This window comes from Siniperca chuatsi, linkage group LG12 (genome assembly GCF_020085105.1).
Source record: "Siniperca chuatsi isolate FFG_IHB_CAS linkage group LG12, ASM2008510v1, whole genome shotgun sequence".
Taxonomy (NCBI): Eukaryota; Metazoa; Chordata; class Actinopteri; order Centrarchiformes; family Sinipercidae; genus Siniperca; species Siniperca chuatsi.
Window position 1 is genome coordinate 22906113 of NC_058053.1, and position 14949 is coordinate 22921061.

Here is a 14949-nt window from a genome sequence, read left to right on the forward strand (position 1 = left end):
GTTGAAAACAGTTGACTTAACATTTGTGTGCGCTGTTCCAGGTGAAATACAAGGAGAAGTATGAGAAGGAGAAGGGCAAGGCCATGCTGGACTTCGAGACACCAACATATGTGACTGCCAAGGAGGCCCAGCACATGCAGAGCCAGGTGAATACTCTGTCTGTCCCCTCTGTGTTTGAAATGTGCTAGGCTACAAATGCAAGACACTTTCCATTGCCAGCTTCTCTCTCTCTCTCTCTCTGCTATATATTAACCTGTATTATAATGCCTCTTGTTATATTTTGATATGCTTCAACTTGTTGGATGTCCAGGTATTGTTGCTTGGAAAAACATTTTGCAGTGCCTTTAATGCCAGTTTGTTGATCAAGACTTGTGTTTCTGTGCTTATTAGTAACAATATCTTGTGATTTGTTGATTACTGTTTTGGACAATTCAAATCAAAGGAAATTGTCCCTCCCACTGTTAGTCCTTCACCATTTTCTACTCTTAACTAGCTGTGCTTAGAAAAAACACTGGGAGAAGGCAATGTAAAATGTGTTGAAATTAAACTTACCCAACACCTTGCGTATTGTTGTTCCCTAATTCTGTGCATATTATAAGTTCAGACTGCTTAATCATGATGCTGGGATGGCAAAGGTAAAGTACGTTTGTAATGTTTTTCAGTGTTTAATTATAATCAGTTAACATATTTATTTTGATTATCATTATTCCCGTGACAAACTCCAGACTCCAAACATTATAGTTGCTTCCTCACTCTTACACTTCACAAATGCACTCATACACATGCACAAATACTCACATTTGAAGACGGGAGATACAGGAATGGGTCTCATTATAAGGAGAATGGTGCAAACCGGGATGAGGTAACTGCATTGTGAACCAGCACTGCTTGCATGTGGTTATCTGAACTCTGTCTGTCCCATGTCTTATCTTTGCGGGCAATAGAAAGACTATAAGAAGGACTTTGAGGAGCACATGAGGGGCAAGAACCTCTCAGGCTTGGAGGTCACTCCTGCCATGATACATGTCAGACACGCCACCAAAATAGCCAGTGAGGTAACTAAAGGATAATTTATACCTGACAACCTCCCCTATTTACCTCACCCATTCTTTATAATCATACTAAGACTACATCACAACCACGGTCCCTCTTTCTTTTCACCACTTTTTTTTAATCCCACGAGTGTTTCCTTCTCTTGACTTCTTATAGGTCTACCCATGCGGTTACATTTTAGTTTGTTTGCATGATTCACTACACAGCTATAATCTATTAATAATGCAACATTCATCCATCTCCTTCTCTCTATCCATTGCATGACCTATAGTAGAGTAGTTAGTATTGTTTGTTTGGATTTATATCTGTATCCACTGACATCTTGGACTCCTAATTTCACAATCAGGAGACTACCAACAGTTTTATGTTAAAAAGTCTGCATGCATGCATGCATGCAATTGTTTGAATGATGCCGCAATGTTTTTAAGATGAAATGCTGACTTGAAATGTTTTGTTGTTGTTGTTATTGCTGTATTTTTGTTTCCACGCTCTATCTGATAAAATGTGATTCTCCTAGTCTTTTATCAGGATTCTTGCCAAAGTCACCAACGTCTCCACTCTCTCTGTGAAAATGTGACTGATTGTAACAATCTTCACAGTTTTATAATGGTATAATAGACCTAAACGCTGAATCTGTCCCTGCTTAAGTTTCTTATTTTCTGGGGAGGCTTGGTGACTTTGAGCTCAAAGGGCAAGCAACAGAGCTTGCCCACTGTACTGTCTGTCTGTATGCCTTGGCCTGGCCTGCCTGTGTGCCCTTCTCTGTAGTCTCTCTGTTCTTTTTCCATCCTGTAGAGAGAGTACAGGAGGGATCTAGAGGAGGGAGTGAAGGGTAAAGGGCTAACTTTACTGGAGGAAACTCCGGAGCTTTTGAGAGCAAGGAATGCCACTCATATCCTGTGTGAGGTACGACTGACTGAGAAGTGATGGAAACAGCATCACACTCTCAACCGAGTGCCTTCCCACACTCCTGCTCTTGGTGCACCATCTGCTGAATCCTGTCCCCTTAACTAAGCTTCATCATCACACTAAAAGAGCAACTGCTGAGTTTGATTCTTATTTTTGTCCCTGCTTTATGACATCACTAATTTTCCAGCACTCTCCTTTCTCTCTTTTCTAGAAAGTGTTCTCATAAGCATAACCTGACCTTCACCTCCATTTTATTGGATTTTCCCGTGATTTTCTTTTATACTTCTTTCTTTCTTTTATGTCTGATAAATATTCCAAAAATCAACCTGAAATGTACTCAAATATTTTGATGAAACATGTTATATTGTATTTTTTCAGGATTTTATTCTTTGACTTTAGTTTATAGTTCACTTGTTTAGATTACAGCACATATAGATAGGCAGCCACAGCCTACCTGCAATACAGAAGGACCAAGTAAAATGATTAATTCTGTGGTCAAGATTGCATCAAAGCTGTGTACAAAAAGCATGACTGTAGATAATTCTCCATTAGTTAATTTCTTTGTCAAGATGTGCTCTGGGTGCTTTTGAGGTTGATTTTTGGAGTGCACGATAGACGTAGCACTATGAAGCTGTTGACATTTTTTTGAGAAACTGAAATAGAAAATTAAGAGAAAACAAAGGTTTGTTGAAAATGACTAATTATGCTTTAACACACTGTCCTAACACACTGTTAACTCCTACTTTTTTGAGTGGAGTTTCACACACAATCTGCTGTCCAATTACAATAGTTGTTCTTTAAAAGAAAAATACTAATTTCTTCTACGCCTCTTTATTCACCATTCCCCTAGGTGTTTTGGTTTTGCAGCCCCCCCTCCCCATATGAATGAGTAAGTCATGTCTGCTTTTATCAAGTATAGTGCTTTGATGCACTTTATCACCTGTAATATTTACAGAGAGAGTACAAGAAGTCGCTGGAGCAGGATATCAAGGGCCATGGAATGTTGGCTTTGGCTACAGACACCCCAGACTTCATGAGGGCCAGGAACGCTACTGACATCCTCAGTCAGGTCTGAATCACGTTGTGTTTTCATATTGTTTGCTCTGAGCTGACGTGGTGGGAAATATATAAATGATAAATGTTCTGGTGTATCCGTGCTTTTGGTTGCAGTCATAGTAAGGTCAAAAATCTGTGCTGATTGATAGTTTTCTATTTCTTAGACTAAGTACAAGCAGACCGCTGAGATGGACAGGGCCAGCTACACAACTGTCATCGACACCCCAGACATCATCCATGCTCAGCAGATGAGGAACATTGTCAGCCAGGTAGATTACCGAATTGAACCAATCTTCAAAAAGTTTCAAAAAAAAATTCCTAAAACAAGTAACTGAGGAGTCTTGAAATACTGTATAAGTCTCTTTTAAGGATTTGAATTCAAATTCCTGCTGTTTGTGTTTTTGTCCAACAGAAAAAGTACAAAGAGGAGGCTGAGAAGACCATGTCTCACTACGTACCAGTCCTGGACACTCCGGAGATGCAGAGAGTCCGTGAGAACCAGAAGAACTTCAGCACTGTAAGTAATAAATGTAAATGATGAATTATGCTGGTTCTTACAAGAGCAGCATGTCTTTGACTGTTTGTAGGACCTAAAGTATGAAGTCAGAGGTTCTTCCGGTGTCTGGTGGCTCTGTGTATGTCTCCATGTCTGCTGTAAAGTATTATCTTCAATACTTTATACTTTTGCACTGTTAGTGGAATGATTTTTGTATGGTGTTCCCTAATTTAATTAAATCCAGTTGTAAATTAAGTATTTGGTGTCAGTTTTTGTACTCAAAGCAGTATAGTATGAAAATAGCTTTCAAGCTAATCCTGAGCAGAAAGGTAGATTTTCTTAGTTCAAATGAACAAGTAGTTTCTCTTCTGGCTTTCTGTTTGCTTCTTTTTTATTTTACCTCTTTATCATTATGAAACATTTTAACTGCACTTTTGTTTTTCTCCCTGTAGCTTCAATACCAGATTGACCATAAAAACATAAAGGGCAAAGTGTCTTCTGTAAAGGACACTCCTGAAATGCTTCGTGTTAAAGAGAATACAAAGAATTTCAGCTTGGTATCTACTCCATAATATTTTTTTCTTAATATTTTCTAATAACACATTATTTTTTTTTAAAAATTCTTGATTTTTTCTTTTTTAACTCTCTTTCCTCATCTTTAACAATCCCTGATATGCAGCCCTTATTTCTTTGGACCAAACAAAGATGTTTTTTTTAACCTTGTACAACATGCAGCTTTTTAATTCATGCAACTAACCCTTGACAATTTGATCTATAGTGTAACATTTATACTTGTTAGTGCAGAGCTTGTGTGTTGTTAAATACTTCACGGTACCATGTTGTTGTGGAAGTGTCCAGACAAAATGTGTCCCTTTAAATGTTGATCTATGTGTCTGTGTGTTTTTGTTGATGTGTGCCCAATTTTGCTCACAAGGTGCAACACAGCTAAATTAAGTATAGTTTGGAAATTAAATTAAGCACCTAGTCCTCATTATCCAAGAGTTAAAATCAGGCTAACCACTGGTTGCTGCTTTCATTCCTCGTCCATGTTAAGATTCAGTACAAAGAGGATTTGGGAGGAGGAACAGCTTTGCCCAAGACCCCAGAGATGGAGAGAGTTAAACGCAACCAGCAGAACATTAGCACGGTACTCCACAGAGTGACCCTGCCCTGCTTCATCTCCTCCTCATCCAGTCTTCCCTCCATATTCCCTCCTTATCTAGTGTCCAAGAATGTAACCAGACCCCACTAGACATGTAATCTCTTCAAATGGCCATTTTCAATCCAACTTTTTACAGAGTTCTTTTCATACTTATTATTTTACTTTTTAGTTTATTAAATCATTTTTTACTAATGAAATTATGATTTTACAGAGCCCCCAAAGGCCTCAAATTTTTTTTTTGTTAACTTGTGGAAACCCATATATGTAGATACTTGATTAGATGTAGATGCTTGTTTTCACAATACACTAAATAGCCAAAAGTATGTGGACACACCTGCCAGGTCCATAAAGAAATGGTTTTCCCAGTTTGGTGTGAAAGAACTTGACTGGCCTGCACAGAGCCCTGACCTCGACCCCATCCAGCGCCCTTTGGGATGAACTGGAACGGCGCCTGCGAATCAGGCCTTATCACCAAACAACAGAGGCTGTTATAGCAGCAAATTAATGCCCATGTTCAACAAAGTATGGAGTAATGTTTGTATGTCCACATACTTTTCGCAATATAGTGTATATGGTTCTTGTTTCCACTGTAAAATAAATTGTTAACTCAAATTAACATCTTCATCATCTATTGGGACTTTGAGGGCTCTGTAGGAGTTTTCTTTCTCATGATAATTCATTGCATCTAAACCCTGAAGTAATAAACTAAATGAAGTATCATCCATTTTAAAGCAGAACGTGCATATTTCACAACCTTACTTATTGCCAATGTGCCCAACTATCACTGGAATATGTGAAAATCGAATAAGTAACAACGTGTTATTGTCAGTTGTTCCAAAGTGTATGCTGTTGTTATTAATGGATGGACATGTCTGTGTGTACAGTACATACTGTACTGTGCTTTTGTTTGTCCCTGTCTTACTCTGTACCTTTGTAACTTATGCAATGGGCAGATACAGTACAAGGATTCTGTGGGTCAAGGCACAGCCATACCAGATCTCCCTGAGGTGAAGCGGGTCCGAGAAACCCAGAAGAATATCAGCTTGGTAGAGGAAAAGGACCCTTATCTTATCCCCTTATAATCATTTCCCTCTGACCTACTAGTCTAAAAGTCTAGAAAACTTTACCTTTTACATTGTAGTTCTGGTTTTCCCTCCTCCATCCTAACTACGTTACATATATCACTCCTTTTTACCAGCCTTGGATGATGACTTTTTAATTCACATTTCCACAAAACCATGATTTCCCCCCATTTTTTCCTAAATTAGTCTGCATTTCCCTGGATTTTTTATTTTAATTTCTGACTTTGGGCATTTCCTTCCCTCATGTAAATTGAAAACTAATCTGCCTTTGAGTGTGTTACTGCCATATTTGACTTTTTTGTGCTGTCTCATTCAAAGCTCCAATACAAAGAAGGAGTGGGACAAGGCACGTCAGTATCAGAGACCCCAGAGATGGAGAGAGTTAAACGCAATCAGCACAATATTAGCACGGTACTCCACAGAGTGACCCTGCCCTGCTTCATCTCCTCCTCAACCAGTCTTCCCTCCATATTCCCTCCTTATCTAGAGTCCTAGGATATAACCAGACCCTACTTGACATGTAATCTCTTCAAATGGCCATTTTCAATCCAACTTTTTACAGTTTTTTTCATACTTATTATTTTACTCTTTACTTTATACTCTTTTTTTAAAAACTAATTATAAGATTTTACAGAGCCCCCAAAAGGCCCCAAATGTTTTTTTGTTAATTTGTGGAAGCACATAGATATAGATATTTCTTTGCCCAATTTGATTTCTGCAAGATAACTTTTCACAATACACTAAATAGCCAAAAGTATGTGGACACCCCTGCCAGGTCCATAAAGAAATGGTTTTCCCAGTTTGGTGTGAAAGAACTTGACTGGCCTGCACAGAGCCCTGACCTCGACCCCATCCAGCGCCCTTTGGGATGAACTGGAACGGCGACTGCGAGTCAGGCCTTATCACCAAACATCAGTGTCCGACCTCACTAACGCTTTTGTGGCTGAATGGGAGCAAATCCCTGCAGCCAAAAGAGTGGAGGCTGTTATAGTAGTAGCATGGTGTTGAAATGGTATGTTCAACAAAGTATGGAGTAATGTTTGTATGTCCACATACTTTTCGCAATATAGTGTATATGGTTCTTGTTTCCACTGTAAAATAAATTGTTAACTCAAATTAACATCTTCATCATCTATTGGGACTTTGAGGGCTCTGTAGGAGTTTTCTTTCTCATGATAATTCATTGCATCTAAACCCTGAAGTAATAAACTAAATGAAGTATCATCCATTTTAAAGCAGAACGTGCATATTTCACAACCTTACTTATTGCCAATGTGCCCAACTATCACTTGAATATGTGAAAATCGAATAAGTAACAACGTGTTATTGTCAGTTGTTCCAAAGTGTATGCTGTTGTTATTAATGGATGGACATGTCTGTGTGTACAGTACATACTGTACTGTGCTTTTGTTTGTCCCTGTCTTACTCTGTACCTTTGTAACTTATGCAATGGGCAGATACAGTACAAGGATTCTGTGGGTCAAGGCACAGCCATACCAGATCTCCCTGAGGTGAAGCGGGTCCGAGAAACCCAGAAGAATATCAGCTTGGTAGAGGAAAAGGACCCTTATCTTATCCCCTTATAATCATTTCCCTCTGACCTACTAGTCTAAAAGTCTAGAAAACTTTACCTTTTACGTTGTAGTTCTGGTTTTCCCTCCTCCATCCTAACTACGTTTCATTTATCACTAATTTTTACCAGCCTTGGATGACTTCATTTTTAATTCACATTTCCACAAAACCATGATTTCCCCCCATTTTTTCCTAAATTAGTCTGCATTTCCCTGGATTTTTTATTTTAATTTCTGATTTTGGGCATTTCCTTCCCTCATGTAAATTGAAAACGAATCTGCCTTTGAGTGTGTTACCGCCATATTTGACTTTTTTGTGCTGTCTCATTCAAAGCTCCAATACAAAGAAGGAGTGGGACAAGGCACGTCAGTATCAGAGACCCCAGAGATGGAGAGAGTTAAACGCAATCAGCACAATATTAGCACGGTACTCCACAGAGTGACCCTGTAACCTCTTCTGCTGTACATTAATTTGCCTCCATCTGCTCCTCTACATCACTCTTCATCTCCCCTCAAACACACTGTCATAACAACTCCTGAGGCTTCACCACTCGTTTAGGGGTGTTATGTTAACTGTTATGCTTGTCATATCAAACCCACCACGCAGATATAACACCAATGAGCATTGTGGGGTCAGCTACACCCCACTGTGTCTCTAACATAACCTGCTTCTTCATTTCTCAGGGAAAAAGCGTGTGTTTAATTCCATATTTCACGTCTGCTGTGATTTTTGGTGCTGTGCTGTGTCTCTGTCTGTCCTGCAATTGTCTCTGATTGACCTGCTCTTTACTTTTTCCTCCACTTTCTCTTTATGAAACCCAAACTGTCTCTTGGGTAGATAAAATACAAGGACTCTTTGGGTCGAGGCACAGCAATACCGGACCTCCCTGAGGTGAAGCGGGTCAAACAAACCCAGAAGCACATCAGCTCGGTAGTGGAACAAAACCGAACCACGTGTGCTCCTAACTGTTGAGAGTGGACAGTAGTGCCCATCAATAATGTTTGCTACTCCCCCTCCCTCCTGCCATAATCTCACACCCTCATCACCTCTTGCTCATCTCATCCATCCTCATCCAAGGCACAGACTGCAGTTTCCTGAGCTCCAGCCCTGCCATCATCACCACTTAGACCCTAATGTAGCCTTAATTTTCATCCACGCATTTCTTTTTTTCTCTCCTCTTACTCCTTCAAATCATCTTTAATCTTCATCCATCAACCCCTCAAACTGAGTGACCCCCCCCCCTTACAGTATTTTCTAACCTGCAGCCCAGCTTTTTTCACATAAAGCCGCTGCTAAATTAATTTCCACTTCACAGCAAATGACAAACTAAATCTCCTGCTGAAGCGTGAGGAGTGTGTTTGTTTCCACGTTTGTTTCTACAACAGAGATCCTGGCTGTGTGACAGGAGCTGCCAGGATGAGTCACTCTATAGGACAAATTTCTGAGACACTGACTGCTTAAATATATTCCAAAAGCAACAAATGTCAACTGAAAGCAATTCCTTTTCTGAGATCAATTAATCTTGGAAGTTTCCTGAAAACTGCTTTGTCTGTATCTTCTGTCTAATAGTTTGAGGTTAATCCAAGTCTATGAAACCAGTCCTATAGGTGTGTGGTCTGTGTATGGTTCTGAGTGTCTGATTGGCCCCTTGGGGCACTGTGCTTCTGTCCTGTAGGTGTTGTATAAAGACAGTTCAGCCAAGGGAACTCCTGTGGTGTTCACTCCAGAGATGGAGCGAGTCAAAAGGAACCAAGAAAACATTAGCTCGGTACCTCGAACCACCGCCAGAACATATTCTACTTAAGAAATGTTCTTCTACCCCACGTTAACCTTATCTAACTGACTTGTCTCCCAGATCTAGTTAATTGTATTAATTCTCCCCACTACACTCTTTTTAAATGTGTTTAATACCACCAGTTGTGGTGTGTCTGTGCACATCATCACCGCTAACCTCGCCTGTTGTTGAAACTACTCCACTTCATCTTGTTCCCCTGCCATCCTCCCACTGAAGACTGGACGTAATCTTGTTTGATTTAATACTTCAACCTCTTAATAAAAATCTCCCTGCTAATTCATTCGTCTGAAATCCCAGTAATGCCCCAGCTCATTCTGCCAGCAGCTGTGTGTGTCCTCTTACCATTTAGTGTCCTTGCCACACCCTTTGTGCTGTGGATGCTAACTGTATGATAGCTTCAGGTTTGAAACATTTCAGATGCTTACTGTGTGTCCTCTGTTCCTTCACCTTACACCAGGTGCTGTACTCTGACAGTTTCCGTAAACAGGTCCAGGGCAAGGCCGCCTTCGTTCTGGACACACCTGAGATGAGGCGCGTCAGGGAGACCCAGCGCATCATTTCTGGAGTAAGATCTTGTGGTTGTTTGTTTAATTATGTTTATGCGCACTTAAGTTTTAAGTTCACAGTTTGTGACGTCCCTACCTTGTCAGTATCTCAGCCCCAAGCCCATTTATTCCTACTGAAGACATAAATCATAAAAAAACGTGACAAATGTATACTTTTATTTTTAATAAAGGCTCAGTAATTTCCAGCTGGGCACTGTAGATTTTAGAAAAACGTTACTCAAACAGGAGGAAATTGTGCATTTATTGAGGTCTATTTTCAGCGGAGGATTAATATAGATTTGGTAGTAATTTACAATACTAGTGGGTATTTATGGCAGCAGGACAGTGTTAAACTGAGCCAGAATGGCTCATTTAAACATCTGTGGCACAGAGGAATAAGCTACATCAGGCTTTGTCTACTCCGACAATACTTCTTAGTAGGATCAGTTCATTGTTGTTTTGGGACTTTTAATGGGGTTTGTTGACAATAAGATTATATAAATATAGAATATCACCAGAGTGTACTGCATCCTAAAATATCCCAAAACACCACAATAAAGAGGAATATTTACATAAATATGCATATTTTATACATTACAAACATAATATATACTCAAAGATAATTAGTTTCATAAAAATGTGGGTCTTATTTTTGTTGTCGTCATTCCTATCAGTAGTAATAACATTCTACATTTTAACATTGTAATAGCTGAGATCTGGGAACACAACGACAACATCGCTCGTTCAATGAGGAATTATTATTGACATAACTGGTATGCTCACTTTCAGTTTTATCTCCAAATAAAGCAGTTTTGTTAATCTGGCTAAACTGTTGGCTTGTGTGCAGCCTGTCTGAGCATCTGACTGCTTGTATCTTGCCCCGTCAGACTTTGTTGTAGTGGTGTTGCCAGTTTTCTAGATCTAAGAAGTGACTTGTATGTGTACAATGTATTTGTACAATGTATGACTGATAGAAACAATGCCTGAAGCTATGGACATAAAACCCAAGTTCCTCCAAAACTGTTTGGACATTCCCTTTTAAAGTTAAAGAGGTATATACTGTATATTTCTAGAGTGGTCCTTACATGTAAAAACTGGGATTCCACTTACTGTGGTTGTGATCGGTGCTTTCCAGGTGAGATACCACGAGGACTTTGAGAAGAGCAAGGGCAGCTTCACCCCCACCACCTCTGACCTGGTGACAGAGCGCGTGAAGAAGAACACCCAGGACTTCAGCGACATCAACTACCGTGGCATCCAGAGACGTGTGGTGGAGATGGAGAGGAGACGTGCCATTGAGCATGACCAGGAGACCATCACTGGTATAGTTCCAAGCATGCGGTCATTACTTTCATGTCTGGGGGCTGTTGGTGTTTTGGAAAGGTAAAATTCTACTTCAAAAAAATTGAACTAAAGAAATCCAAATCTCCCCAATGATAGGCAGATTATATTCTTTAAGAACAATGTTAGAGTAACTGGCTCATGTAGGTGCTTTTTCTTGATAAAAGCAAATTTAATACAATCAATTCACAGAGCCAAGCATCAGTTTTTCGGAAAGATAAAGCATTGGCGATCTTGAAAAACCCAGAAGGTCGTTTCACAAGACTTCTGTACTTCTGGGTTTTTTACGGTATTTCCAGATTCCTCAAAGGCTTTTCTAATCATCTGGGGAAAAAAATATTTGAAATAGATGTTTAAACAAACTTCCCAAATTGCAACTCTATTCCCTAATCCAAACAAGAATGGTAGAAATCACCTTGCTTCATCTGAACATGAGCCAAAATTAAATGTTGCTTGACTGATCCTGTATTCGACTCTGTGCCCTCAGATCTGCGTGTGTGGCGCACAAACCCCGGCTCTGTGTTTGACTACGACCCTGCTGAGGACAATATCCAGTCCAGGAGTCTGCACATGATGTCAGGTGAGATGAGAAACGCATAAGGATCACTTCATAGGTGTAAAGAAGTTTTGCATAAATAAGTATGATTTAGTTCATCCTCATGTGAAAATTAAATTTCATGGTAATTTCCCCAAAGCATTATAAGATATTTGCATTTGTGCAAAGCTGAAATTTTGGCCTGAGGTTGGAAAATGTGAGCAGTATGCTTCCTAGCAATCTGCCGAATACACTCTGATATTCAAATAAATGCAAATAAATGAATAGAAATCTGACCATTAATTTTTGAGTTACCTTATCATCGTCCAAAATATATTCAAATGTTAACCCATTTAGCATTTATAAGCAATATAAAAACACATAATAAATATTTTATAATACACTATAATGTAGTTGTAAGCAAATTAAAGGATTTTTTAAAAAGCTCCTATGACAAATACAGAATAAACAATGATTACACAGTTACTGAATGCTTGACAAAGTATAACATAGCTGTAATCATATATAATATTTGAATTACCCACATGAACAAATCTTACAGTTTGTTTGACAGCATTTATTAACTGTTTGTACGCACAGGGCCTTAAAATTTGTTTATAAATGTTTAGTCAGTTGAGTTAAAAAATTCACAAAGACATATCATTACATAGGTTTACAACTATGTCATATTATGTTATCAAGCATTCATTGTCTCATTATCTTCATAGACCAGTTATGGATTTTTCATATGAGTTATAGTTGTTGACAATAGTACTTAAAAATGTCCTTATTTCTGCTTACAACTACATAATAGTGTGTTATAAACCATGCATTTGTATCATATACATATAGCTAGTAAATGCTAAATAGGGTTAAAGTAAAGTGTCACAGTGAAAGTGAACAGAGAGTAGAAGCTGGATGAGATGTCGCAAAAATCATTAGCAATAAACATCTGGGGACAGATATGAATATTCCTGTCAAATTTCACGGCAATCTGGTAACTATTCGTCGATATTTCTTGCTCTGAGCCAAAGTGTTGTGTGGAGACACTTATGACATTGTGACTGATTGATAGACATTGCAATCTAGAGGTCTCACAACCAGGGCATCAAGGGCACAGCAAAATGCCGGCCCCCAGCATATTGTACATATTTGTACCAGCTATGGCTAAAATGATGCAAATGTTACATCTGATGACTGTATTTTACATAAAGTCTTAAAGAACCATTTCTATCTTGCCTCTGGCACTGTTCTGACAGTGCAAGCTCAGCGTCGCAGCAAGGAGCACTCCCGCTCTACCAGCGCCTTGAGCGGCATGGCTGATGAAAAGTCTGAGGTGTCCCAGGATGCTGACCACCACATGTCCCTCTACAGCAACGGCTTCATGGCCTCCTCCGGTAATGATCCAGAATCACCACAACAAACTTCAACAAATACAGTAAATTGTATGACGTGTTATATTGGTGTGTCAGTATATTTTACCAAACACAGATCAAGTGGGGTTTATCATCTGCACACACACAGCACAGTGTAATTGTATCAGTGATAAGACTGTGTCTCATTTGTCGTTTCCTGTATTTTTTTTACAGGCTATCAGCATGCTAAGACTGTGGAGTTGCAGCAGAGGTCATCATCAGTGGCCACCCAGCAGACCACAGTCTCCTCCGTCCCCTCACACCCCTCTACCACTGGGGTTAGTAACACACACTTGCACAAGCCAGTATGGAAAACTTAAAGAGTAACAGGCCCTTTTGCTGACCTCCAGTGGTTAAACTTCTCACCTCGCTGCAGTGATGCACCGTGACCTCGCTGTTGGGTGTCATTACAGGTGCAACAAAGCAACCACATCCATCAGTGATGCTGGGTGTGGTCACAGGTGAAACAGGCTTGAAACTTTCAGCCAGAATGGGCAGTGAAATACAGATTTTCAGCCTGCGGTTTAGTTATTCTTAAGTTACATTTTCTATTGAAGCAAAGTTCATACAAACTATCACTCCCACCACCTCTGACCCTCTGTTCCTCAAATATTCTTATGGAAGAGGAACTTTATGTTGTCGTACATTGTGACTTGCACCACGTGTTCTTGTGTTATTTAACATTTCTGTCTCATTATGTTGTGTGGGGTATTTTATCAACTCATGTTGTGGCCTAAAATTTTAATATATCTTTGTATATCCAAATTATGAATTCCCTCCTAGCAGCATGACTCAATCTTATCCTTTAAACTCACACCACCCTCGTATACTTTACACAGACTCTAATTGACTCCTTTTCTTTATTCTTTGCAGAAAACTGTGCGTGCCATGTATGACTACGCTGCAGCCGACAGCGATGAGGTGTCCTTCAAGGATGGCGATGTCATCGTTAACGTGCAGTCCATTGACGAGGGGTGGATGTATGGTACTGTGCAGCGCACCGGCAAGACCGGCATGCTGCCAGCCAACTATGTTGAAGCAGTTTAAAGACAAAGCCCGCCCATCGTCCCTCCGGAGTGGGCGAGACGCATCCACAGGGCAAACTGATTGGTCTTCCTGTGATCACAACTGTGGCTTAGTGCAATGTGTAGCTTTTAGTTTCTTGTAGCTCTGTAACTGTATTTTAATTGTGTTGTAATTCTCGTTAGTAAGTCTGTTATCATTCATATGCTGCTGCCCCTGTTGCCTGTGGATGTGACATAAGCATCATGACATGACACATATAAATATTTCTGATTATACATACTATGAATGACAGACTATTTTAGATTGTTTAAAAAAAAAAAGCAAGACTCACTAACATACATCCTGGCCCATTATTTTGTAAATTTCAAAAATATTTGATAAATATGAAACATTTTTTGTCAGTTGTACTGAGAGAGGATTTTCTCATAAAAACAATGGGCTCAAATAGTTCCAATTATGCCTTTAATGGAAATTCTATGGAGTGAAAAAGAAATGACTAAAATAATGAAACTTATAAGGAGTCAGTTACCATCTACCTCCTCTATGATTAAACCACTCCAACAGAGTTGTATGAGACAAGCCTCAGTCTTCCCTCCTTTATGCTGAAGGCTGGCCACTAGTAGAATGTGTGTTTTGTTTCTTCCGATTATTTAGGTCTAGGGGTAAGGCACGTCCTCTACCTTTAATCAGTAGCTAATAAAGCACACCAAGCTCCTGCAGCACTCCGCCTCCTTCTTTTCATTCTGAACTTTCACCTTGGGCATCCTCTTCCATACATTTTATTCAGTTTCTCTCTCATTAGTCTTTATGGGGTAGCTGCTGAATGGGTTTTATACTGAATAGCATTTACACAATAATAACTAGGACATGTTCCCCCAATCAAATACAGATTTTTGAAACTGATATCAATATTTGAGATAAAAAAAAAAAAATCTGCCAACAATAGTCATTTTCAACCAATA

The 14949-nt window shown here is 39.4% G+C and overlaps 1 protein-coding gene across 27 annotated transcripts in view; it reads left to right on the top strand.

The window, feature by feature from the left end:
• The window catches only part of neb (nebulin), a 67811-nt gene extending 53105 nt beyond the window's left edge, over positions 1–14706 (top strand). For 10 of the 27 annotated variants that reach the window (XM_044215772.1, XM_044215776.1, XM_044215769.1 and 7 more), the window contains 20 exons: positions 42–146; positions 945–1055; positions 1849–1959; positions 2918–3031; positions 3183–3287; positions 3431–3535; positions 3967–4071; positions 4569–4661; positions 5630–5722; positions 6077–6169; positions 7216–7308; positions 7664–7756; positions 8168–8260; positions 9006–9098; positions 9583–9690; positions 10806–10992; positions 11499–11591; positions 12806–12943; positions 13136–13239; positions 13835–14706. In XM_044215772.1, coding sequence (XP_044071707.1) covers positions 42–146; positions 945–1055; positions 1849–1959; positions 2918–3031; positions 3183–3287; positions 3431–3535; positions 3967–4071; positions 4569–4661; positions 5630–5722; positions 6077–6169; positions 7216–7308; positions 7664–7756; positions 8168–8260; positions 9006–9098; positions 9583–9690; positions 10806–10992; positions 11499–11591; positions 12806–12943; positions 13136–13239; positions 13835–14008 — 2211 coding nt within the window. In that variant the 3' untranslated portion in view covers positions 14009–14706. The remainder of the gene's footprint in view (positions 1–41; positions 147–944; positions 1056–1848; positions 1960–2917; positions 3032–3182; positions 3288–3430; positions 3536–3966; positions 4072–4568; positions 4662–5629; positions 5723–6076; positions 6170–7215; positions 7309–7663; positions 7757–8167; positions 8261–9005; positions 9099–9582; positions 9691–10805; positions 10993–11498; positions 11592–12805; positions 12944–13135; positions 13240–13834) is intronic. The other 17 variants (XM_044215781.1, XM_044215787.1, XM_044215788.1 and 14 more) reach the window with 15 other exon arrangements.
• The last annotated feature ends 243 nt before the right edge of the window (positions 14707–14949 follow it).